This window comes from Cebidichthys violaceus, unplaced genomic scaffold (assembly GCF_023349555.1).
Source record: "Cebidichthys violaceus isolate CVI_PGR_0920_01 unplaced genomic scaffold, fCebVio1.0.p SCAF_20, whole genome shotgun sequence".
Lineage (NCBI taxonomy): Eukaryota > Metazoa > Chordata > Actinopteri > Perciformes > Stichaeidae > Cebidichthys > Cebidichthys violaceus.
Window position 1 is genome coordinate 10,289,849 of NW_027176373.1, and position 24,621 is coordinate 10,314,469.

Genomic DNA, 24,621 nt, shown 5'->3' on the forward strand with positions numbered 1-24,621 from the left:
TTTCCTGCCCTGACAGCAGGAGGAGAACTGACGACAACAATGCACCGGCCTATGTCTTTATTTGGGGTTGGAGCGCAGGATGGAGTCTTCACTAGGGGCTGTGTGTCACACACAGCTCAAGGGCTTAACACCAGTTTGACTCATCCGTGTTCTGTAAATACAGAGGCCATGTGTTGGTGTGTGTGTGTGTGTGTGTGTGTGTGTGTGTGTGTGTGTGTGTTTAGACTCCTGGTTCACAGGGTGTATATCGTATTTTAAATGGCCAGGCCACTGTTGCACCATACAACAAGTAGATGAGGCCTAATATGAGTCCGCCTGCAGCATTACTGCTTTAAATTTACTAAGTTTATGTATCCAGACTAATATGGAATTTAATCAGCCATTCAAAACATTTCAACCTAAAGTAAAAAAAGTTTAGTAAAGCATGTGACCTGTTAGTGATGCACCTCATATAACACACCATGTGTGTAAGTCAATGATAAACTCATCACAGAGTCCTGCCCTCTTGTCATAAATCAGTTAAACATTAAAGAATGGAAAAACACCAGGACACTGTAGACCCACTGACGTTGAATGGGGCTACTTTCACCTATTTAATGTCATTTCACTGAAGTGATGGGTCTTTTAAACGGCCTTCACTTTTAAAAGGAGACATTAACCAGACTACTTCTATCGTACAGTACATGCACTTTTACACAAAAAGGTTTGTGTACTTTTTTCTCATTTCTGGGAATCTGGCTGGGTGGATTATTAGCAGACAGTGCTGCAGCAGTTTTTTTTAATCTTCACCCGGTTTCTGGAAGGTCTCCATGTGACAAGTAGTCTGCGTTTCCCCCAAACAGCCACCGGGGCAGTCCCCTCACTTTTAGCATTTTTATTTAGTAATAATTCAAGAGCTGGAGATGGAGAAAGAAGACAAGGAAAAAGAAAAAAACTAAGAGAACTCACTTGTAGAGTATTAGTGGCAAAACTACCTTTCATATTGTCCTTTTTTCTGTCCTTTCTCTCAGACAATCTCAACCAAAACAAAAGCACTGATTCTTACTGTATTATGTGTTTCCTATTGGCATTACTTCATCACCCTTTCCCATACTATATTATATCAGGTTGCTATCGAGGCCAGCTGTAATACTGTCTGGTTGGTGTAACACTAGTGAATCAGAGTCAGACTAAATGCTCAACACGCTATTCTGCTGATCCACAGTTGGTGGCGGTAATACGCAGAGAAAGCGTAGTACTGCCTCCATAAAGGCAGTGAAGAAGAATACTGTTCTGCTTCTTAAATGTTTTATGAGGAAAGAAATGCACTTGACATGATTCTGGTTAGAAACACTAATGCAAATGTAGCCAGACTTTCGTTAGTTAATTAGAATTGAAATAATGTAATGCATTTAACGGTGAGTTCCAGTCCACCTTTCCCTGCTCCATTCACACTTCATTAGTGGGATCAGGTGTGTTTAGCTAATCAAGCGTCTCTCAGGTGGAACATTTAGTGCAGTGTTGGACCAGTAAATGGCACCACTGCCACTTTTAGTGGTATTTGTGTTTTTAGTGCTTGAGAGTTTGCGGCTCATCAGGGGTCCATCAGCTCAAAAGGGCATGTCTGTCCCATTTCCTCAGAGAAAAAGAGTCCCGAGTTTGTCGCCGCCTGGTGGCCACATATTTGAACTACAGTGAGCGGAGAGAGAGAGAGTGAGAGAGAGTGAAGGCTCACGGAGCTCAGAGCATGTCGCCTCCTGTTGCTGCGCCTCACTGTGGGATCTGCTGTCGACCTTTCAGACCGTTCACATGAACGCAGAAAGCTTTTTTTTAACGCGTTCACTCGCTATGTTCGACCCGGAGGTTTGGCGGAGTGAGCCAGCGCAGCGTCTGCTCTGAGTCTTGGAGAGGGAAACCAGGCTTGAGGGGATTTTCTGTATTTTTTGACACAACTTGGCAGACTTGGCGTTTGCTGCTGCTGGAGCTGTTTGTTTGCAGAGAAAGTGTGAAACAAGTGTCAGGAAGAGAGCAACAGATGTTTTTGGTGGAAATGCGGCCGTCTGAAGAATGAGAGCAGCAGCGAGGCACCGGCGGCCCTTCCAGCGGTTCTGCTGCTGTGGAGTCGGGCTGGTTGCCGTCATTTGGCTCTCACAGGTCATCCAGGCACCAGGTGAGACCTTAATATAGACACACAGACTGCACGCGCCTGCGTGCCTGCACAATCATTACAGTCCTATGGACATTCTTAGATTCACACTGGAAAATAAGATGTATATTGTGCACACTATGTGTGCACAATATACATCAGTTGATTTTTGTATGAATTTATAGACATTTGTGGACATTTTATAGACGTTTGGAATGCAGCTATATAGAGCCCACATTTTAGATTGGTGCTAGACCTAAAGTTAGATTTAGAATAAAAACATAAAAAGATCCAATCGAAAGGAAATGGTAAAATTTTACTCTAGCACATTACAAAACAGATCCATATAAATCCATTATTGTCTCAATAATGAGCTAACTAGTAGAAAATGCTGCATAATCCCGGTATTCAGAGCATGTATGTAATACTTTATCTTCATTTGGAGCAAAGATCCAATATACTTTTCCTTCCCCCCCCTCTTATCCATGGATCTAAAAGTCTATTTTTATGTGGATCAAAATATGAATATTACATATATGCAGTGTATGCTGGTTTATAAATTCTGCTGTAGACAGGTGCTGCATTCTCCATCAAAAACAAGCAGAGTTAAAATAGACATTATTATAACATTTAAATTGCCTGAAGAAAGAATGCAGTTGTATAAGTTGATTATAATTACTGTCCAGCCATGTGCCATTTTTAAGGCAAAATATTGTCTTTAAAGTAAACAGACAGTGCTGCATGTCAGACAGCTGAATCGCTGTTGTAAATATTTAAATCTTAGTTTAGTAGTTTTCAACATGTTCTGCTCACCGTCTCCCAGCTTACGATGCAGGAAGGTGACAGTTTGTTGATTACATAAAGCAGACAGAGGTTGTGGCATGTATAAATCCAATCACTGGGGATCAGTTCAGTTATGGGTTATTGCAGATTGACCATGGTTATGTCATCCTAATTTCAGCAGAATATGATGCATCTCTTAATAGTTTTTAATTTCTGCCTTTTCCGAGGTTGTCACTGTTGCTCAGGATGTGTTTTTCATTTGCCTAAATAAGTTGTGGTTAAATGTAGATACACTTATTGTATTTGTCTTTGATTGTTTACAGTTACTGTCATTTAAAATGTTAAAATCATCAACCTCTATTGCATTATTTACCGTTCCCAGTCACATCAGTATCCATAAATAGCTAGAGTGTGGTTTTTCGATAGATTTTGCAATGTCTCATTTGCAGCAGTGCACCTAAAAGCAATCTCCCCCTCGCTCATTATCCTCTCATCACCTTTGCTGATGTGGACACACACACACACACACACACACACACACACACACACACACACACACACACACACACACACTCATCAGCAGCTTCAGCACTGACAGCGGCATTCTCTCTAATCCTGTGTGCATTATACCAATATGAATGAGTAAACTTTGTTTCAGGGGTAAAAACAGGAGTGTTTGATTTACATTTAGGTTTTACCCTTAGTGTTGCAGTCCGCTCCTCCATGAAAGAGTGTCCTGGTGAATGAGCCATGTCATTAATATTTATACTTCACCTTTAAATTATGAGTGTGTGCCAACAACCAGAAGAGGATTTTTTTAACTGAGATCAAGGCCGCTCAACTTAAACCATATAAAAGCACGGTGCAAGGCATGTGGTCTGCTGTTTGTAATGGCCACAGGCAGGTTACTCTCGCAATGCTTGGAAAATATCACACATACTGTAGAATCCTGAATACCACTGCTAGTACAACCATTTCTGGATGTGCTTATCCAACAGTCTGTATCAATATCATTCTAATTCTGACAAAAACATTGGTTTGGATATCAGAAAAATATTTTACAATAATGCTACCAGCTTGATGAAAAACGTATATTATGGAGTTGTAAAGGGAATAGTCTCCAGGAAGAACGATTTTGCAGAGGCAACAAACAATTAATACATTCAACAAATTTCTTTGCTGAAGATGACCAACTATTTTCCATGTTTGCAAACGTGGGGAATTGATTCCTAACTGAACATTTCAAGCCTCACTAGACAACGTTTTATATCCAACAGAGCTGTCCCTCGTCTGCACATGCAGGTGGTGGATTCCTTTACAAACATTTATAAATCACAGCAGCAGTGCGTCTAACAGCTGACACATAATGATCCCCTGTGTGTCCCATGTTATGTCTGAAAACACACTGGACAGACTTAAGTTCAGTGTTGATTGAAAAGGTTTGATAATTGTGTGGCTCACACAACAGTTTCCATTACAGCAAAAAACGACTAGCTTTTGAACAGTTAAGCAGTTGATGAACCTGCAATAAATTATTTTTTTGGGTCCCCTGGGGGCTGTGGAAATAAACGGACATGCCATCTTTTAAAGTTGATAGCTATCGTGTATATAAACTGTTGCTTATGTACACATCCAACAAAGCAACATCAGAATAGCATCCTTTGGAGTCATAGTTTTGTCCTCGTGATGAATATCAGTCTAATAATCACTCTCCTTTTAGGTGCTGTCTGTTACGACAAATTGTGGGCTGGAAAACAAATAAACTAGCTTAAACTTAAACGCGCTAAAATGGTCCGTAGAGTTGAGGGGAACAGCAGCGTTAGGGGATTATTCTCTGTAGGTTTCACATGCTAGTTGTCATGTGACGTATTAGTAATGCAATATTTTTTATCATAGTTGCTTGTAAAGTCACTTTTTGTAGAATTAGAATATTTCTGACCCTGGGTAGACGACACATTTCATCAATTTGACTCATTTTTCTACTAAGACAAAATTGTAATGCCGCCACAATAATTGGGAAATTGGTTACATGAAAGTTGTAGTGTTGAATGAAGACATAGTAGCTGTTTCCAGAAAGGGAAATTGTCACTAAATAATTAAGAACCGTACAAAGTAGGAAGTGGATCGTATATTATTATCCCCATGGGAGAGCTTGTGTCAATTGTAGCACTTATTATTACATGGCAATCCAGATAAATACATTACATGTACATATTTACATCGACATACAGTCAAGATATTTATAGAACTGTGGTTTAGCTCCATTTTAAGACCAAATCAAATTTTCATTAGCTGCAACATGACACTTCCTAAATGTTCCGTCTGAATGTCAAAGTGGAGGACTGCAGTGTTATCTACATGGAAAGGGAGCTCAGAGTGTCAGGCTGAAATACAAATATTATTTTTTATAAAGTAATATCCATAGACTTAGGTTTCAGAGGCAACAAATGCTTATCCGCATTGCCACTATTGAGGATTTTACGGTCCGAGACATTTCCTAACACCGACTGCAGTCCTGTCCTGTGGAGGCGGTGTTTGGGGTAAGACCTCAGGAAGCCGGTCTTTCCAGTCGATGTGTTATTGACGGGATCAAATGTCTTGTTTCTGCTAAAGAGGGAGGCAACTCTGGTTTGTCCTTTCTGAGGAGAGCAGATGATGGTGTACGGTTTAAGACGTTCATATTTTAAATGAAGTTAGTCTTCTAGGCCTCGTGCTGTATAATGATTTACAGCAGTGACACCATTTGATCTCTGTTCATCATGTGTTGCAACAAGATGAATTCTTGCATTTTTAATTATTTACTGCCTTACAACAAAAACAAAATCATAAATGTCACAAAATAAGCATGTGGCTTGGAGGTTCCCCACAGTCTGCATAATTATGCTGTTGTGTAGAGAGAGAGGAATGAATGATGGTATTTACACTTACCATGCTGTACTCAACCAACGTGTTTATGTTGAGGCATGTGACGGCAGGATTAAGATATTTCCATACAAACTACACATTTCATGTTTCATCAGCTTCATCACTGATCTTTCTGTAACCTCTTTCCGTTATGTTTACATTTTAGGCCTTTAGCAGACAGTCTTATCTAGAGGAACAGTTACAGTAAAGTTAGCTTAAACACCATAGATCACCAAAATTTTAGCAACTTCAATGCAAGGCTCAGGGTCAGAGTGAAGACGGTGTGTGAGCTTGTGATCTGTATGTCCATTTTAAACACATTTTTGTAACTGAATGCATTTTTTTTTCAGCAGCGACGGTCCGCCTTAATGCACTTTTATGAAATTGGTTTTAAAAATTAGGCTTTTAGGTCATTTTTTAGGTCATTTACAAATATTGTTGATCATACTGATCAAGACGACAGAAGCCAAGACCTATGTGGCTTACTATCTTAGCTAAACACTGCCTGGAACCCTAGAGATAAAAAGGCTTGGAAAGGAATCAAGAGAGTCGATCTAACTTTCACAATGACAGTCGTCTGGGAGACGAGTATCACATTAAGATTTAATATAAACAGGCAAGCATGGAGAATAAGGACTTTAAAGTATTTTTAAAAAGTGCAAGACACGAGATTGAGAGCATTTCAATTGGCTCTCAACAGCTCTCAACTGGCTCAGGAGTTGCCATGTTTTTGTCACAATGTTTTTGTTTGCGAACAATCCTTAACCCAATCAATTACAAGGAAACAGAAAATACACTGCGAAACTTCATATGAGAAGCTGTAACCAGACAATGTACTTATACAATTAATCAGATGTCCAAGTTGTTGCAGATTGATTTTCTATCATTTACTTATAATCAACAGACCATTTCAGCAATTGTCTGTTTTAATTTACATGTTGTTCGATAAGCTTGACTTGAGTTAATAAAATCTGAATCTGTAAAAGAACTAGAATCAGCATCCAGTTTTTATCCATCCATCTCTCCTTTTTCTAATGAGACACGATGGGGTTTAGGTGCTAGAGATTTCTCCGAGTTATAGGTGGGAAAATGGTGCTGAGCCATCTGTGGCAGAAACCCATTTGAATTTCATACGAGTCGAGCTCCTCTTGATGCCTCGACATGAAAGCCTTCACGTCTGCTCTCAGCCATGACCGCTGCCCTCGTGAAATGGGCTCATTGAGCTGAAAAGTACAAAGAGACTCTCCATTGCCTGGCAATCAGAAAATGCATCAGACACAGACACCATGCTGCCTTGTAAATAAAAGGACAGTTTGTAGTACAAAGTGTAATAATAACCGACTCACTATCTTCTCTGCAGTAGTGGAAAGATCTCTGTGGGTGGTGGTGGGTTTTTTCCCTGTAGGAGAGATGAGTCAGATATATCTGTGGGGAGTTCCTCGTCTGTCGGCGTAGTAAATACTGAAACCCACACAGAGAATAGCTATTGAGGAATGAAATACAGAGCTGAAATACACACCATAAAGATTTCAGTGTTGATGGCTTGGGACAGCTGACGGCAGCAGGGAATGAATCCCTGAACGTGCTGCTATCTCCTCGAGCCAGAGACATGAAACTACAGTCTGTTGAGCTGTCGTTTGACACAAGTACACTTTGGAGACAATTACTATGAAATAGATACTTTATTTATTAAACTTCAGTTAGAGGTTCTTTGAAAATATTTTTAAGTTTTGTAATTGCAAACAGCTAATGGCTGTAAAAAACTATTAATGATTTTAAACAAAAAAAAAAGTCTTCCAATTTCTGACATTTGAGGATTTACTGCTTTTGGGGTTTTATACATAAGACAAAACCTCTTGAAACTGTGATGGACTTTTTTCATGTTTTTTATGTTTTATTAGTTCTGCATCTTATTGTATTGAATAATTGATTAATCTTTGGGAAAATAGTGAAAATCTGTTCACTAAAGACAAATTTGATGTCTAGTTATGACAGTTTTTCTTTAATATAGACAAAGATTGTTCTTGTTTAATCAACTGATCATTTCAGCTCTACATTTTATTGACTAAACAATTAAGCAAACTGAAGAATAGCTAATAATGAGAACCATAGTCTGTCCATAAATCACAGCACAGAGGGGTAGGTCTTGGACTGTGTGAGGTCGTCTTTGCACTAAAATGACTCTGGTGTTGTTTTGTAACAGAGACAGATTCTGGGTTTCGGCCAGGCGTGAACGGTGGGGAGCTGCGATGGACTCGCCGGCTGATGGAGGAGAAGTCAGACAACCAGAGCGTGGATCAGCCTCGAGCAGGTGAGTCACTCTTCTTTACCTGGATAAATGCCGTCTGTTCCTCTAGTTCAGACCAGCAAACGCTCCGAGACTGTCTGCGACACTTATCATTCAGTGTAGGGGGGCGATATGGATAACATCTTCTATCACAGTGTGTGAAGAAACTGATGTGTTGTGATATTTTACATTTTCTCAACATTAAGAAAACTGAGAATGTCTGTTTTATCTAATGATTCATTTTGTATTTGGTTGTTTTGGAGGATATAGTTTGTGGTGCCGTTGAACTGTATTGCATTATACAGTTTAATAATAATTGGGTGGACAAAATAATTGAAACACCCGACAGTACATAATATCATCCTATTACCCATGCCTAAATGAGTAATTACAAACTAATTACTAGTTTACTAATTACAAACACAAGACCATGATAGCTGCATGGTTTGCATTGGTGAATGAGATAATTTGGACACTTTGTGTTTTGAAAATGTAGGGAGTCCAAAGAAGTTTAGCGGCGTTAACATGTGCATGTGTGTGGTGTATGTAGGTAATCAAGAAAGGCGGTGTGTACCAGAGATTTCTGCCCCTCCCCTGCAGGTGAACTGAAAGGTCATGCGACATTGTGTCAGTTGTCAGGAGTGTGTAGTCGGTGTCAAGCTTGCGCACCGACAGACTCAAGGAGACAGCCGGAGCGCACAAGAGGAGGCTGCCAGAGTGAAAGTCAGATTAGATTTTCTAAGGTAGTCTGTCTTTAGCAGGCGCCACGTTACCTTCCGTTGCTCCCTGAGTCTGGTTGCACCCTGAATAGCCTGCACAGATTCAAACGGCTCCTTATTATTGCTGAGACATGCAGCCGATCGACAGCTATAATGAGACCTCTTTTTCTCTGGTTCCCAGGCTGATTAGCTCGCTGGCTGACATGAGCCGCATTCATCAAAGCTGACATTGTTATTAGTAAAAATTCAGATCGGAGAGGAAATGTTTTTATTGTTGTGTGAGGAGAATAGCACAGATAAAATAACACAGCTGCACAATACAATATCTTTTGCCTTACTAACAAACTACAATTCTGTATCTTCACATCATTTGCATTTACTCCGTGGTGGAGCTAATGATAGGCTGTCAGTCACAACGTTGTATTGTATGCCAACTGCACAGTTATTGTATTCTCATAGACATTTATGCAAATCAAGTTTTGCTAATAATATACCATGCAAATGACCTGTCCAGAGCACACCCAGCAACCCTAAATACCATCTTAAATATAGGTGCAAGTTAAAAAAAAAAAACCTGCACACAATGAATGATTTTATTCTTTTTAAAAATCAACATGTGAAACAGGCTTTCGTGATATGACTGAGAGCACAACAAAGTATAACTCGTAGAGACTTGTAAGTACTTTTCAAATATACAGTATGTTGTTTGTCACAGCATTTGGGGAAAGATCATCATGTCAGGGCATCATGTTTCATTTGCAAAATGTTTGCATAACGTTCATCTGGCACTGGCTGTTCTGAAAGGTTTGACTTAAAAGTAGTTTTACTAAATAGTACATAGAATTGTTTATTTATTTTAGAGGTGTAGCCTTGACTTCATTAACTTCTTATCATCAAATCTCTAAGCCTTTGTTAATTTTTTTTTTTTCTCTTTAATAGGTATATGATGAACAGTTCTAGCTCCTGATAATCTTATCTGGAACAATGATTCCACAGCTCAGTGTTAAAACAAGTTATTCAATGGTTATATATTTGGAGAGCTTACATCTGACAGGTTCACAAACACGGACTCTGACAATTGGTCTGGCACTTGGAGTAAATTCACACATTACAAGCTCCTCATTGTCACTGCTTGTCCTCTTTCATGACATTGCATTAGAAGTGATTTTATTTTATTCCACCCTTGAGAGAGAAAATGAGACTGTGTCTCTCTGTACCAGTGCTCCATTTGCAACAGATTCAGCAATTTGTGTTGTGCTACCCGATAACACACTTAAACTTTATTGAGTTCCTGGCTGCAAACAGATCTCCCTCATTATCGCTTACAAAGACACAAGCGTACTGCGGGTGGATACCTCACTGTAGTAATACACTGCAGGCGAACAAAGGGCTGGACAGGTAGTATACGACACAGCAGTGAGCGCGGCTCCAGGCTCAGGTTGCCGCCCTCTTCCTCAGCGGGCCGCCTGACAGTGATTGCATAATCTGTAGTGTGATTAAAAAGCCTGCCCTGGGCCTCGGGGGATATTATCTTGGGGATTGTACAGTAACGTCCAGGCTGTCTTTCTCTCTTTTCATCCCTCCGCTGCTTAACAAGATGGAGACGGTGTGACCCGCCTTCAGCTGAAAAGCGCCAGAGACTGTTGTTGCTAGGCAACTGAATGCAACATTTTGAAACCCAGACAATTCTTTCAAGTCTTTCGAGCATTAAAACTCCAAAGAACTAAAAATAGACCGTGAGGAGAGGGGTTGGGGGTGAATATAAATTATGTAAATGAAGTAAATGGCTCATGCTGTGTGTGTCGTCGAGGCTTGTTGTGTTGTTTATTTTGGCAAGCGACAGTCGGCTGAGAATAGTATTTTTCCACAGCCATGGTTTTGGGGAAAGAGTTGAGAAAGAGAAGCAGATAATCTTACAGGAATTGTCTTCAAATGGTCTTGGTCTTTTATCAGGACAATCAGATTATGGATGCTGTTGGAAAAGTTGAATCAAAATTCTGTTGGATCTTTTTCACTCTCCGTCCACAATAAGGCTGAGTGTGAGGCTTATCATAACACTGCTCTTAAAAGTCTTGATTGTCACTAAAGAGAAGATATTTAGCTGCTTCCTCTGACTTATTGTTTCTTTTCTTCACTCAAGGAGTTGATGGAGAATATGATGGATGTCTGTTGTATGATCACCTCAGTCACACCGGTGTAACATGATGTTTAGTGTTTGTATTGATGGGCGAGGTGGTTGGTGCGGTTTGAAGCCCTGCTATCGTTTCATCATAGTTGCATTTAAACCGCCTCAAAGGAAAGCAAATCAAAGAACAAATGCATAATTGAATTTACATTAAACACCTGGATGAACTATTTATTCTTTGATTCCTCATGAAAAGTGTGTGTGTGTGTGTGTGTGTGTGTGTGTGTGTGTGTGTGTGTGTGTGTGTGTGTGTGTGTGTGTGTGTGTGTGTGTGTGTGTGTGTGTGTGTGTGTGTGTGTGTGTGTGTGTGTGTGCGCGCGCGCGCATATATGATACATCGATACCGAAGCTTGACTCCAGGACCCCTACAGACTCCCAGATCGATAACATTACTCTGCACCGCCCACTGCCCCTTCATTCAGCTCCACTGGAGCCCCCTGCAGCAGGTTGACTCACATCCGCACTGCTCTCACTTAGTGGAGATTTCACTTCTTGTGCCTTCTGTATTTGCTCGGCCTTAATTAACCTATTATTTGAAGAAATTATCTGCTGCACTGGCTCTATTGATCTGGACCTCGGATAAAATACACATATAAGAAAGGATCTGTTCTCTGTGAAGCACCCAGCAATCATAACAGTGCATCATCTACAGATTTTACTTTTTTTTTTTTTTTTAAGATAGAAAACTGTGCCCTTTTTGATTGAATTAATAACGCTGTATCTGCTACTGAGACTTAAGACTAAAATTATTATCTGTCATTATCATGTGATCAAAAGGACACCAAAATAAACCAGGATGGTTAATGCCTTGCTTCAGTTTGAAATAGACAACAGTGTTTTATGATTGCTATAAATGCCATAGTGGAGTCAACTAAAAGCTAATAAACTTTTATATAGCAGAGTCAGACACTCAGTTTGTTAGGCTAATAGCAGATGCATTAGGGATAAACTTACGCTTTGCTTCTTGACAAACAGTGTCTCATTTTAACATGTGCCTCCTGGCTTTTATAATGCTGTGGAGTTAATATTTAAAATAGTTGTTCAGTGTCCTTTTTTCCATCACAGTTATTTTCTGTTATAATTCATCGCTGTCTTTTTGTTGCTTTACAGTCAGCATGAATCTAACATACATGCTAGTTAACAAGGATACAATAAGTAAAGCCATCATTAAGTGTCAGATATCACAACAGAATGACTAGTAAATTCATGACGCACAAGAATTATGTTTTATTCATTGATATTTTTGACAAAGAAAAAAAAAAAAAAAAGAGGAGAAAAAATATTTTTGCCAAACATCCAGTGCTGTCTGGGTCTGCTTGGTTAACTGTTGAGCAGCATTTCATGTAAATATAATTTAACCTAAATCCACTTTACGTTTAAATACCAAACTTCCCATTAGTACATGTGTACACAGTTGATAGTTCTGTATGCATCATGATGCCTTTTTGACATTTGCATTTCATGCACTTTCCAGTGAGAGCCATTTCATTCATTATTGCGGGGGTGAAGTCTATTTAATACTTTGAATTATAACAATGTGTTGTTGATGAACCTTAAAGACCTCCAAACGATGGTCCAATTCAGATCTCCATCTTTCAAGAGTAGACCGCTGATCCATTGCTCTAAACATCTTAGTTTTGGCTCTGCTTTAATCATGAGGGCCCATAATGGAGCCTTAAGCACCTTAAACACACACTAACTAATTTAGATGTCACATAAAACTGTATCTTCCAAAAAGAATGTTGTTATCCTTTAGTTTAGTCTGTGAAGAGGTCTTCTCTCCTATCACAGCTTCTTATTACTGACAGTTTGTCACTTCACATGTAACCTGGAAGCTGACTAGATCTAAGTGTTGCCTTTGCTGAAGTTTGAAGAAATCATCTTACAGCCTCAATATTATGTTAAATTTAAGGATCTGTTTTAGATGAATAGAGTTTGAACTTATCTGTACATGTTTACAAATAGGTGTTTCATTTATAATGTGTCTTTCATTGATTGGTAACATAGATCAATGATGCAAACGGTTTATTAAAGCTTCACTCCGTCTGTGATGTCCTTTGTGTTTTATAGCTGCAGTTTATGTGCAATAAATGTGCAAAGGTTGAAGAAATGTGTGGAGCCATTTACACTTGTGGATGATCAGTTTTCAGAGCCCTTCAGCTTGTGTAGGAAGGAAACAAAGATATGTGAGCTGCTGTGAAGACTGTGACACACATAACTGGATCAGAGGTGAAAGAGTTGTGGGAGCGTTTTATGATTCTGGCATTAGAAAGACACCAAGCACAGAGAGAAGTGATGTTAGAGGTCTGAGTACCGAGGCACTCGTGTTGTCAGAGTAACAGCACATCGATGCAGCTCGACCTCTGATTACAAAACTACTGATTTCATCAAGCTGATGGCACATCTGGCTTAAATCCCAGATTTGGGAAGTTGCAGATGTGCAATCATTGTGCTGATTCAATTGTTGGTGTTGCGTTGTGAAATCACGCCATAAGAGTTTCGGCAAGAGACATTCCTGTCCATTTGCCTTCAGTAGACCAGTAAGCTGAGACATGCTGTGTATCTCTATGCTATTCTTCCCCCTCCCGCACTCTCTCAGACGTCTCCTGAGGGTTTGTAAGGAAAAATACATATTTTTAGACATTACAGGCAAGAGCTGCTGTCACTTCTCCTTTTTTCATTTTTCATAAACCCTAACCATGGGAAACACATATTCACCTCCCCCTTTCTTACTGTTCAGGCAATTGCCTTGCCTTTGGCTTCCTACTGCCACCCATCAAAAAAAAGAAAAGAAAAGAAAAGCTGCCCCCAGGGAGAGTGTCGCCATAGCAACTGCCTTCACCAGAGCAACTCCTCAAAGCATCCATCTGAGGTACATGTTGCAGCCCTCGGTTTCTACCGACAGAATAACCTGAGAGTTTATGTTTTGGGGCAGAAAGGAGACTGGAAGGCTCCCAGGGCTGAGAGCAAAGAAGAAAGGTGAAAGAAACAAAGCCACAGAGAGAGCACAGATGTCCAACAGCTGACTAGCTTGACAGGCAGCTTGAGAAGACGCATACAGTACAGCTTTGCATTCTGGCTGCCTCTTTCGTGCGATAGGATGACAAAGTTTGCATGCTAAGCCTCTGTGATTTAGCAGACGAGCCCTGTCCTGGAATAACAGCTGGCACGGAGAAAATAGGCTTTGTCCTCCTAAGAGGGAAGAAAACAAAGACACTACCAACCGTCAGAAAAACTCACTTCAACTCTGGTCCTTGAAAATGATGCACAAGAAGCATTTCATGGCACAACAAGCATCCAGGCAGGCAGTGCTGCACTCTGCCACAGACACAAATGTGTAAACATTACTTCACAAACATTTACATTTTCAAACTGAACATAATTACTGTCCTCTCCTCGGGACCATGTGGCCTCCTCCTCTCACACTCTGACACTGGAGGGTCAAGGATCAAATCTCATATCCCCGATCGCAAGGGACCCTCTCTTAATCCATGCTGTCTGTTGTTCAGTTTCCATGCATCATGACGGCTGCACTGTGCTTATTGTGTGCTTGCCGACCCACCGTTGTCTCACACAGCAGAAGAGCTATTAATAGCTCAATGCTCCCTAGCAGTTTGAATTCAACCAGCTCAGCTCGAGTTGTGAATTGGAGCTGCACCACACTCAAGGCTTTCTGTAGAAACGTCAAGGGAATAGAGGGAAGCTAGGCTGTCATTAACAGTTTCTATTTTTTTATTTTAAACTCGAGGAAGGACAGGAAGCAGCTGCCAGTTTCACTTCCTGTCTCACTCTTCAGTGCAAGACAAACAGTGTCTACATGATGTTATTGTGGGTTGTACCACGTCTGAAAGAAATGGTGTCTAAAATGAAGACACAGGAAGATGACACAAATTTGAAATCATGACTTCTGTTCTTTATGTCTTTTAATTTATTTTAAAATGAATGGATATAATGAAATATGGTAATTATTAGAAGAATAAGCTGTACATCAGAAGGAAGTTGGTCAAATCATTTAATTTGGTAAAAATATTTAATTTCGTTTGCAGCTTGCAGGCTGTTTTTGAGTGGAAAAAGAAATCAACTTAGAAAAATAACTGTTCATCTATCATGTCTATCCCTCCACAGCCATCCACGAGTTTCCAGAGGACATCTTTACCAAGGAGCAGAGGAAGAAGGGGGCTGTTTGTCTGCATGCACTCTGTGTGAGTATGTCACATGATGTCGCCTGAAATCTGCAGAAGCCAACATGTATTACAGACCAAGACCTACATAACTAATTTATTTTATTAAAAGGCAGGGTATGCATGTGTACCTCCATTCTCTTATCTGTGCTCAACTGTGCTGTCTAGGCCATCTACATGTTCTACGCTCTGGCCATTGTCTGTGACGACTACTTTGTCCCTTCCCTTGAGAAAATATCCGAGGTGAGAAAATGGCACCAACCTGCCATCAGATATAATTTTCTTAGTTTAGTAGATTCATATTTGAATATTATTCTCATTTTATTCTGAGCTTTTTGTTTTGTTTTTGTCTTTCAGAACCTGCAGCTCAGTGAAGATGTGGCTGGGGCGACATTTATGGCGGCAGGCAGCTCTGCTCCGGAGCTTTTTACCTCTCTCATAGGTTAGTAGCTCCGCCAATCACGACCAAGTACCAGTCGTGGCAGTTTTGAGAAAAGCGTGCCAAAATTAGTTTTCATAACATTTTAACATATAACATTTGAACACATTCACTGCCTGTGCAGTGCCAAAGTCATCCAGGAGATGTCAGCAGAGTCTAATTTACAACCTTAAGAAGGATTTTCCTTATAGATCTTAGAGATTAGTGACTAATGAACTCTAAATACAGAGCTGGATAGCGTGTGTTTCTATGTGTAATTAAAAAAACTTGGAGATGAGATAGGAGACGACAGACTGAGTGGATTTTATCTAATCTGAGTTCAAAACAAAGCCAGATACCAAATGCACAGGTTTGACTTCCTCTCCTCCCATCTGTCTCTCTGTGTCACCCACCCTCAGGTGTTTTCATCACCAAAGGAGACGTTGGAGTCGGCACAATTGTTGGCTCTGCTGTCTTCAACATCCTGGTCATCATTGGCCTGTGTGGGATCTTTGCAGGCCAGGTAGGAAAAACATGTACAATATCTTGCACGCAGTTGCTCCTGAGTGAAGGAACACTGACATTTATAACTTTTCTCCACAGACGGTGGTTTTGACGTGGTGGTCGCTTTTTAGAGATTCCTCCTACTACATCCTCTCTGTACTGGCTCTCATCATGGTGAGATTTGCTGGTTGGTGCTTTTGAGTCAAAATAATCAGTTATTGTGTGTAAATCTTCTACACCTCCACATTGTGTTTTGAAGAATACATTTCCCCCCTCTTTAGGTTATCTATGATGCCACAGTTGTCTGGTGAGTCCACGTACCTTGAGTTCTGTTTGTGTACTTGTCATATGATCACACTTCACAAGGAGCACTTCTGCAGCGGGCATCTGTATTCATACCGACACAGATCTGCAAATTAATCTCGGCCCCCTCAAGCTCTGATTGGTGTCAACAATCTCCCCCTCAAATGACTGTTATTACAATCATGGTAGATTAGGGTGTCAACGAGTTCAACAATCAGTGATTGTGGAACATGTTAAATCGATTTGGGTCTTGATTTGTACTTGACAATAACAATAACGTCTGAATATGTATTTCGAGTCAGCTCATTTCAGAGTCGGCTGAGGTGATGAGGAACAAGCAATTTAAAAGTGTTCAAAAAAATAATGACTTTTAATTTGTTTCGTTTGTGTGAGGTAACTGTCATCACATACATGATCAGTGATTTGGAGCTTAGCTGTTAGATTAATTTCTTCTGTGTAGCTTTTCCTTCTTAACAGGCTCATTTGGTGTGGTTGATGCATTCTTAGCTTCCTGTCCTGAATATTTAACCCTGACCCTGATGAAGGCCACAAGCCAAAACGCTTTGATCTAAATAGTAAAGTTGTTCTATATACTACAAGAATTGCTGGCTTTTTCCCCTTTTCAGACCTTTTCCCTTTTCAGTGCACCTTGGAAGCAGGTGAAGTTCTGCTAGAAGCCTCCACTCTGTACTGAATGTTTTCCCATCAGTCAACCTGAGGCCTTTTGTTAAAAAAAGATGTCCCTCTACTGTTGTATGTGTCAGTGGTTTTAATGAAAGGGCAGATTTATTCATGGCTTTAATGTGGGTTGAAGGTGTGGATTCATCAGTGATATATGGCAGGCTGTTAATTGAATCGCAGGGTGCCAAGCTGTCCCGGCGTATTTCACCTCACCACTGTCCTTCTGAATATACTTTGTAAGATTTGTATCCCAGCAGTGGTCATCTAGTGTCTATCCAGGCTTAGATTTGACTGACAGAACTGGCAATTAAAGATATATTTCATTATTTTAACAGTGAATTTATTGGTTTCTTTTATAATATATATAACAAATGTTATACTCTGAAATTTAAAGATTAAATATTTTTAAATTAATTATATTTAAAAATGTTATTGATGTAAATCATTACTGACTCACCTTGCTATTACAGTATGATTAAAGAAAGACTAAAAGTTAACTTGCTTTAGTATCTGCTATATTTGAAATTCACTTACAGTGCAAACACCAGACTAACACAACTATATGACTTGCTGCGCAGGTGGGAGTCGCTGCTTCTCATGACTATGTATGGAATCTACATTATAATCATGAAGTAAGTTTACCAAAAGACTAAACAGTCATCTCTCCACACTCCACACTGTCTGAATTCTTACAGAGGACAAACCGTATTTATGGTATATATGAATGTAAGCAAATGATATCTGTTTGTTTGGTTGCAGGTTCAACTCCCAGCTTCTGGCATTTGTGACGCGTCAGCTCAGGAGCTCCGGGCCGTGCTGCCTCGGATCAGAGAATCACAGAGACAACAAGATGGGAGAGGATGGCTCTGCTTGCAACACCTCCCTGGTGCTTCTTAACAAAGGTCAGAAGATGTTTGAATGGTCTTCTCTTCTTCCCTTCTGTGGGTCTGTTCTCTCACTGTGTCGTATATAAACGGAAAGTTGTTTGTCATGTGTTTGATCGACAACAACTTTTTCACAGGCCAAGCCCATGGTCAGGAAGCTCCTCCAGTCATCATGGTGGATGAGCTTCTCATCCTCAACCCCCACAAACTGTCCTTCTCTGACGCTGGCCTGCGTATCATGATTACCCCCCACTTCTCTCCCCGCACCAGGCTCTCCATGGCAGGACGCATGCTCATCAGTGAGGTATTTGATGCACATATAACGCACATATCACAATTTTCTCCGAGCTTTAACACAAAAACAAAAATGTTCTGTTCTCCTCTCATAGAGACAGAGGCTGATCCAGAGCTCGAAGAATCAGCGGGATGGCGAGGCCGGCCCGGGGTCACGAGGGGGATCAACCAGTAACAGCCTGAAGAGGACGGGCTCCTGCAGTCTGGAGAACGGAGGCAGGGGACCTGGGATAGGAGACACAGAGCCAGGAGACAAGCCTGGAGTCGAGGTGGTCCAGACAGAGGAAGAGGAGGGGGACGACAATGGGATTTTCAGCCCTGTGCGCATACCAGGTGAGGAAGATCCAGCACTAACTGTTAACAGCTGTGAAGTGCAAGTAAGACCTGCAATGATTTTATAATGTTTTTGTTGATTGTTTTCTTTTTGATGTTGAAGCTAATCCCTGGTTGACAAAGGTCCTTGAATTTCTTGATGTCTTGACTACCATGTGCCCTCCTGACTGACTTCCTGCTCCTCACAGGTAGCTGCTGTGCGCGGGTAAAGTGGGTGATCAAATGGCCTCTGGGCCTCGTGCTCTACTGCACTGTGCCTAATTGTATTCTGCCACGCTGGCACCGCTGGTTCATGGTCACCTTTGCGGCCTCGACCCTGTGGATTGCTATCTTCTCCTACCTCATGGTGTGGATGGTAAGACCGTGATCTTCAATTCTGAAACGACAAATAAAAAAGCAGAAATGACAAAAAAATACTTTAAGTGGCTGTTGGTTAAAGCTGGACCCAAATATTTGACTATTAGGATCTTTGTTCACTGTGTAGGTATTTGTATTTTATTAACTCCTCGTGATAAAAAACATGCATAAAACACAATTAGAATAAAGGAATCCTTAAAAGTTAATGCCTTTAATTTAACCGAAAGACACTTTTAGCCGAGAACAGAGAATTATCTGGCTAAGTCCTTCCTTCCCGAGTCATGGCATGGAGACGAGCCAAGCCAGAGCTTGCTGTTTTGTATGTCGGATCGCAATCAATGAGGGGCCCGGGCCAAAAGGGCAGAGCGGAGGCCTCTGGAGGCTGCATTACGCGAGGGCTTACAGCCGACCACCAATGGAGAGGTGGTGCATAGTGCGCAGAGATGGCAGCTTCTGGGAGAGAGAGGGCTCGCAAATGTAACTTTTAGGTACATCTACTCTCGCACACACAGAGGGATGAGGAGAGGAGACAGTGAGCGCAGACAGGTGCGTGTGTGTGTGTGTGTGTGTGTGTGTGTGTGTGTGTGTGTGTGTGTGTGTGGGGGGGGGGGGGGGGGGGGGTTCACTATTCACATAATACAGGAAAACAGCATTCGCGAACTCATGACACATTTTTAGCAAAAAAAAGGAGGAAGCCTCTGAGTGTGTGCGACAGAGGAATTGTGCTGCTTTGACATGAGCACCACTGCAGTTGAGTCGCCGGTCGAAGCTTTGAATATTCTTTGTTGACTTACTTAGTTACTACCAAAGCCCCAGAGCCAATAAAATGGTATTCAATGCAGCCCTACTGTTGGTCTAATACAACAATACAGTTATAGTTAACAGCGTGCTTTGAACTCTTTACATTGGTATGCATAGATGTATATCAATTACAAAACAGAGGTCAATGGAAAGGTTTAACAGGACAGACAGTTACTTTTTTACCACCTTAAATGGTCCCTCTATGTATACTTGACCCTGGTGTGTCCTAATGTTTCTTTCAGGTCACTATTATCAGTTTCACACTAGACATCCCAGACTACATCATGGGTATAACCTTCCTGGCAGCAGGGACCAGTGTGCCAGACTGCATGGCAAGTCTGATTGTAGCTCGACAAGGTAAAAAAAAGCCTCGTAGACGTTGTTTCTCTGAATCTCCAACTCCATGTACTATTCTCTCTTTGTGGTGCAAGTGCTTCAATTCAGCATTTCTCTGTCACTTTTCCCATCTCTTTTCAGGCATGGGGGACATGGCGGTGTCTAACTCCATAGGCAGCAATATCTTTGACATCCTGCTGGGTTTGGGTTTCCCCTGGGCTTTGCGTACCCTTGTGGTGGAGCACGGATCATCAGTATGCATACACTTTATCTCAGTACAATACCGATCTCTTTTTCCTTCTGTCTCTGATTCACTGATGTCTGCATGTGTTTGAGAGGGCTATCAAAAACCAAGACTTTGGGCTCTCACTTCTGTTAAATGGTCATACAATTCTGACACTTGCGTTTCTTCCACTATAGGTCTCCATAAATAATAAAGGACTTGTGTATTCTGTCGTCCTGCTGCTGGCATCCGTGTTTCTGACGGTGAGGAAACTTTAATTCAGTTCAAGACACCGTAAACTGTTACTGTGCAGAGCAGAGTGTGGAAAAAAAGACAATCTACCTGAATTAAACCCTGAAGACATACGATTGATCTGCATGTCTCCCAGGTCTCTAGTTCAGTGTGAAAAACCAAAAACAAACAGTTTTCTAAAATTATTTATTATATTTGAGGCCTAAAATGATATTGAAATTAATAAATCGTTTAATTCATCTTACGTTTTTTCTGTACTTCTTCACATGGTGAGCTGTTTATAGCTTTGTGCACAAGCAAGTGACCAAAAATGTAATGAATGCAGGTTTAAGGGATAGTTATTAAAACAGTATGTTTTGATGTATATTTACTGGATTTATTTACCCTCAAATATTGACATCGTCCTCAAAAATCCTGTATCAGTCTGGCTCTACTACATGCCCACTCTTAGATTTCTCCAAAACAGAATTAATGGTTTGACAATAACTCTACCTACCTTGATAATAAATATCCTGCTGTCTCATACTGCCCATTCTACAAAACAAAAAACTTTAGAAAAAGTTGTATTCCAGCTGAATCTTTTCGGCTCTTCCTCACCACTGTCTCTCTGCTTTCAGGTGATGTGTGTTCATCTGAACCACTGGAGGCTGGATCGCCGGCTGGGTCTGGGTCTGTTGTTTCTCTATGCCATCTTCCTGCTCTGCTCCATCCTCTTCGGGCAGATGTGAGGCCTTAAGGTCAAAAGTCAACCCTGCAGGACAACATGATGAGTACATGATGACTTTCTACCACACGTCCTCTTTCCTGAAGCCAAAAAAGAGCGACAGCATTGTTGTGTTCCTTGTGAGAGTTTCTGTACACCTCTGTAGGACTCACTAGGGCGATACTGTACACATGCAACTACACGAACACACACACACACTAATGTCTTTTATCAATAGCACAATTTTTTTTTCTTTTTGTACAGTGCAGTGTCTTTGAAGTATCAAATTTGGTGACTTACCAAAATATTTAATGACATGGCAGATGGAAGTAGTAGGCTTGTGGGCCTTTAATAACAATATGAAACAGGAAGTGACCCCAACATAAAAATGGCTCTCTAATAATTGGTTATAGTTTTTTTAATTAATGTGTCATAACTATTTCATTAAAGCAATAAGCCATTTGCATTTTAAATTTGTAATTTGAAAAAGAGTCTTGCTTGCTGTCACTGCAGCACTTTTCATCTTTTAAATGTATCATATTTTTAATTCTCATGCACTGAAAGCTGCTGCAGCCCAGCGAAATAATCACAGGGTTATTAATTAGTTGATTTCATCAACAACACAGCAATCATAAATTATTTAATATAGGGAGTATATAACCATTGGTTTCTGTTGGTGAGTGTTCAATAGTGTATATATCTGGCAACAGTAATAAAAACAGTTAGTTAATAAGTCAGAGACCAGGATATGTAACAAAAGGCTGAAATCCATAGTTGCTTGTGGTGAAACTGGATATTGTCTTAATTTGAAGAAAGAAATATACTTACCTCAAGGATTTAAGGAATATGCTGAGTGTTCAAAGTGTATGGCCATCTCAACAGCTTTAGGTAAAAGATTGAAAACTTTTTTTCTCTGCACTTTTCACAGATGTTAACAAATGGTACTTTATTCTGCCATGTCATGCTTGGACCTATTGTTCAATATTTTTTTTTTTTTTTTTAAATTACCAGATAAAAATTGTCTGTTGGCCTTAGATTTGAACACCCTTGTATGTTTTGAATGTACAACCTGTACCATAAGTGTGGAGATATTTACATGCATTCAAATGTAGCAGGCGGCAAATTACAGCAAAGAACCTCTGAACAGATGGTGTGGTACTTTACTCCTACAATAAAGGACATGTATGTGTCAGTAGACTTTTAGAATATAAACATTGATATGAAAATGCACATTATTGTGACAATATTTTGCCTAACTACTTATAAGCAAGTATTGGTACATCTTAATGTATGTAAAGAGATTAAATTAGTGTTACAGTATTTCTAGAATAATATATATAATGTACGTCGATGAGTGTCACAATCTTTGATGACTTTGATTGCAGGTTAGTTGTAATACGTCACACTTAGGTACGACAATCGATGTTTGTATTGTTTCTTGTACATTTTATGAGATAATTTAACTTTGGTGGAACATTTTTACTCGGATCAGGACAGAAGCAGCACATTATATACTCACACATGCACATACTGTATCTGTTTGTGTGTGGCATCGCAATAATGCTGTATATTCTATATTGGTATATACACGCTGCTCCTCTGTCCTTTTTATAAGATCATTCAGAAAGCACAACAATTTGGACACATTCAGATAATTAGATGAATTCAAGAATAAATGTTCCACCAAAAGGAACTGGGCAATTTTTTTTGTCTTTTTTTCCAAATGGCTGTATTATTATTATTATTATTATTATTATTATTATTATTATTAATATTATCATTGTCTACTTGACAACACTTTTTACTGTTTGTAAATGTTGAATAATTAACATAGTTTTACAATAATGTACTACCGACAGAGACTAGTTTTGTGACGTTTTTGATATTTTTAAAAGAAAATACATAATGTAAGCCTACTTGTGAATTATTGTAACAGGATGAATGCATATGTTGTCAGTTTGTTTAGTGGAATATGAAGGCTAGCACTTGCTATGAATTCAATTGCAGTTGTCTTAAAATCTTTTCAGCACTAAAATCTTTTATTTCAGTATTGATTCATTGACGACCTTAATTCATGCAAGGGAAGACGCAGAAAATTAAGCTCCCGTTTACAGGTTTAAATTGAGTTTAAAAGAACAACATAATTTTAGAATTTTTTTTTAAAGAATGGCTAGAATAGAAGAAATACCACTTAGTTTAAATGACAGCAAGTATTCATTCCTTTACCCTCTAAATTGTCCCTACATAATCTGTCATAATTTTGGTTTACATAATTTGTCCATCTTTCAGCTATGGTTTAAAAGTAAAGTTTAATTTAAACATATTTGATCAGATCTGCTCAAATGTCATGCCAAAAGGTTTTGTACTAGATGCATCTTAATGGGGTTTTAGTGCGACGGATGCACTGTTGAAATTTTGAGCCAAAAGAAATGTAATGATTATCCGATAAATGCCTGTATCCTAAACATAAAAGCTACACTTTGACATTTGTGGGTAACTTTTTTCCATCCCTACTGCTTGTCTGGAAAAAAAGGCTGAAACTATTAGTTGCATAATTGATTAGTTGATCAGTTGAAAATAAATGAACTAATCTGTTAATCAGTTAATTGTTTGAATCTTTGATCATGCAAATCTGTAATTTGCAGCTCCTCAAATGTGAGGATTTGCGCTTTAGAAAGGCTGACAATGACGGAAAATATTTTTTTTTTTGCGCACTTAATTTAGCATTGTTTTGCATCTGTGAGAGAATGCCACTCTGATGTAGAGACTGTCTGCATGTCCTCACTACCTTCATCCTTGTTATACATCCACAACCATTGTTAACTAATTGTGTTTTTCCAGGAGATGATTTACAGCAGCTTGTGATGCTAATTTGTGCTTTCACTCAGCTGTCGGTAGTCTCTTCTGTTAACTCATGTATTCAGATCTACTAATAATCTCAATATGCTAGTGATTGCAACTGAGAGGCACAACAGCACCAAAGCAAACAGTTGAACTCCAGTACTTGTTGTGATTTCACAACGCATTCAAAGAATGTTATCTTTATTCTGCTGTGATGTTAGGAGGTAGTGGCTGTTTTAGAGTTGAAATGTATTGCTTTGAGGTCGTATTGGATCATAGAAGACTGTTGTATCATGAGACCAATAAATAACGTGCAATAACAATTGATCTCTTTCACCTGATATTTTCTGTAGGTTGCAGTGATAGTGAATGGATGGAGCTGCCTGAAACCTAATGATTAGAAAAAGTACATTTAGTCTATGACAGGCATCTAATCTAATCCTGAAGTAACATTTAATACATGGCCTTTTTTAAGACACTTTCTATACAATTCAAGAATGTATAGCC

At 39.8% G+C, this 24,621-nt stretch overlaps 1 protein-coding gene across 1 annotated transcript; it reads left to right on the forward strand.

Annotated features, from left to right (window-relative positions):
- The first annotated feature begins 1,692 nt into the window (after positions 1-1,692).
- Positions 1,693-24,437, forward strand: LOC137876560 (sodium/potassium/calcium exchanger 3). The gene is made up of 17 exons (XM_068716235.1): positions 1,693-2,149; positions 8,016-8,123; positions 15,129-15,205; positions 15,353-15,427; positions 15,542-15,626; positions 16,022-16,125; positions 16,206-16,280; positions 16,388-16,413; positions 17,669-17,722; positions 17,850-17,992; positions 18,112-18,278; positions 18,364-18,601; positions 18,790-18,956; positions 20,002-20,116; positions 20,237-20,349; positions 20,516-20,581; positions 21,188-24,437. The coding sequence occupies exons 1-17, from the start codon at positions 2,047-2,049 to the stop codon at positions 21,296-21,298; spliced, it is 1,827 nt and encodes a 608-aa protein (XP_068572336.1). The 5' UTR covers positions 1,693-2,046; the 3' UTR covers positions 21,299-24,437.
- Positions 24,438-24,621: the final 184 nt, after the last annotated feature.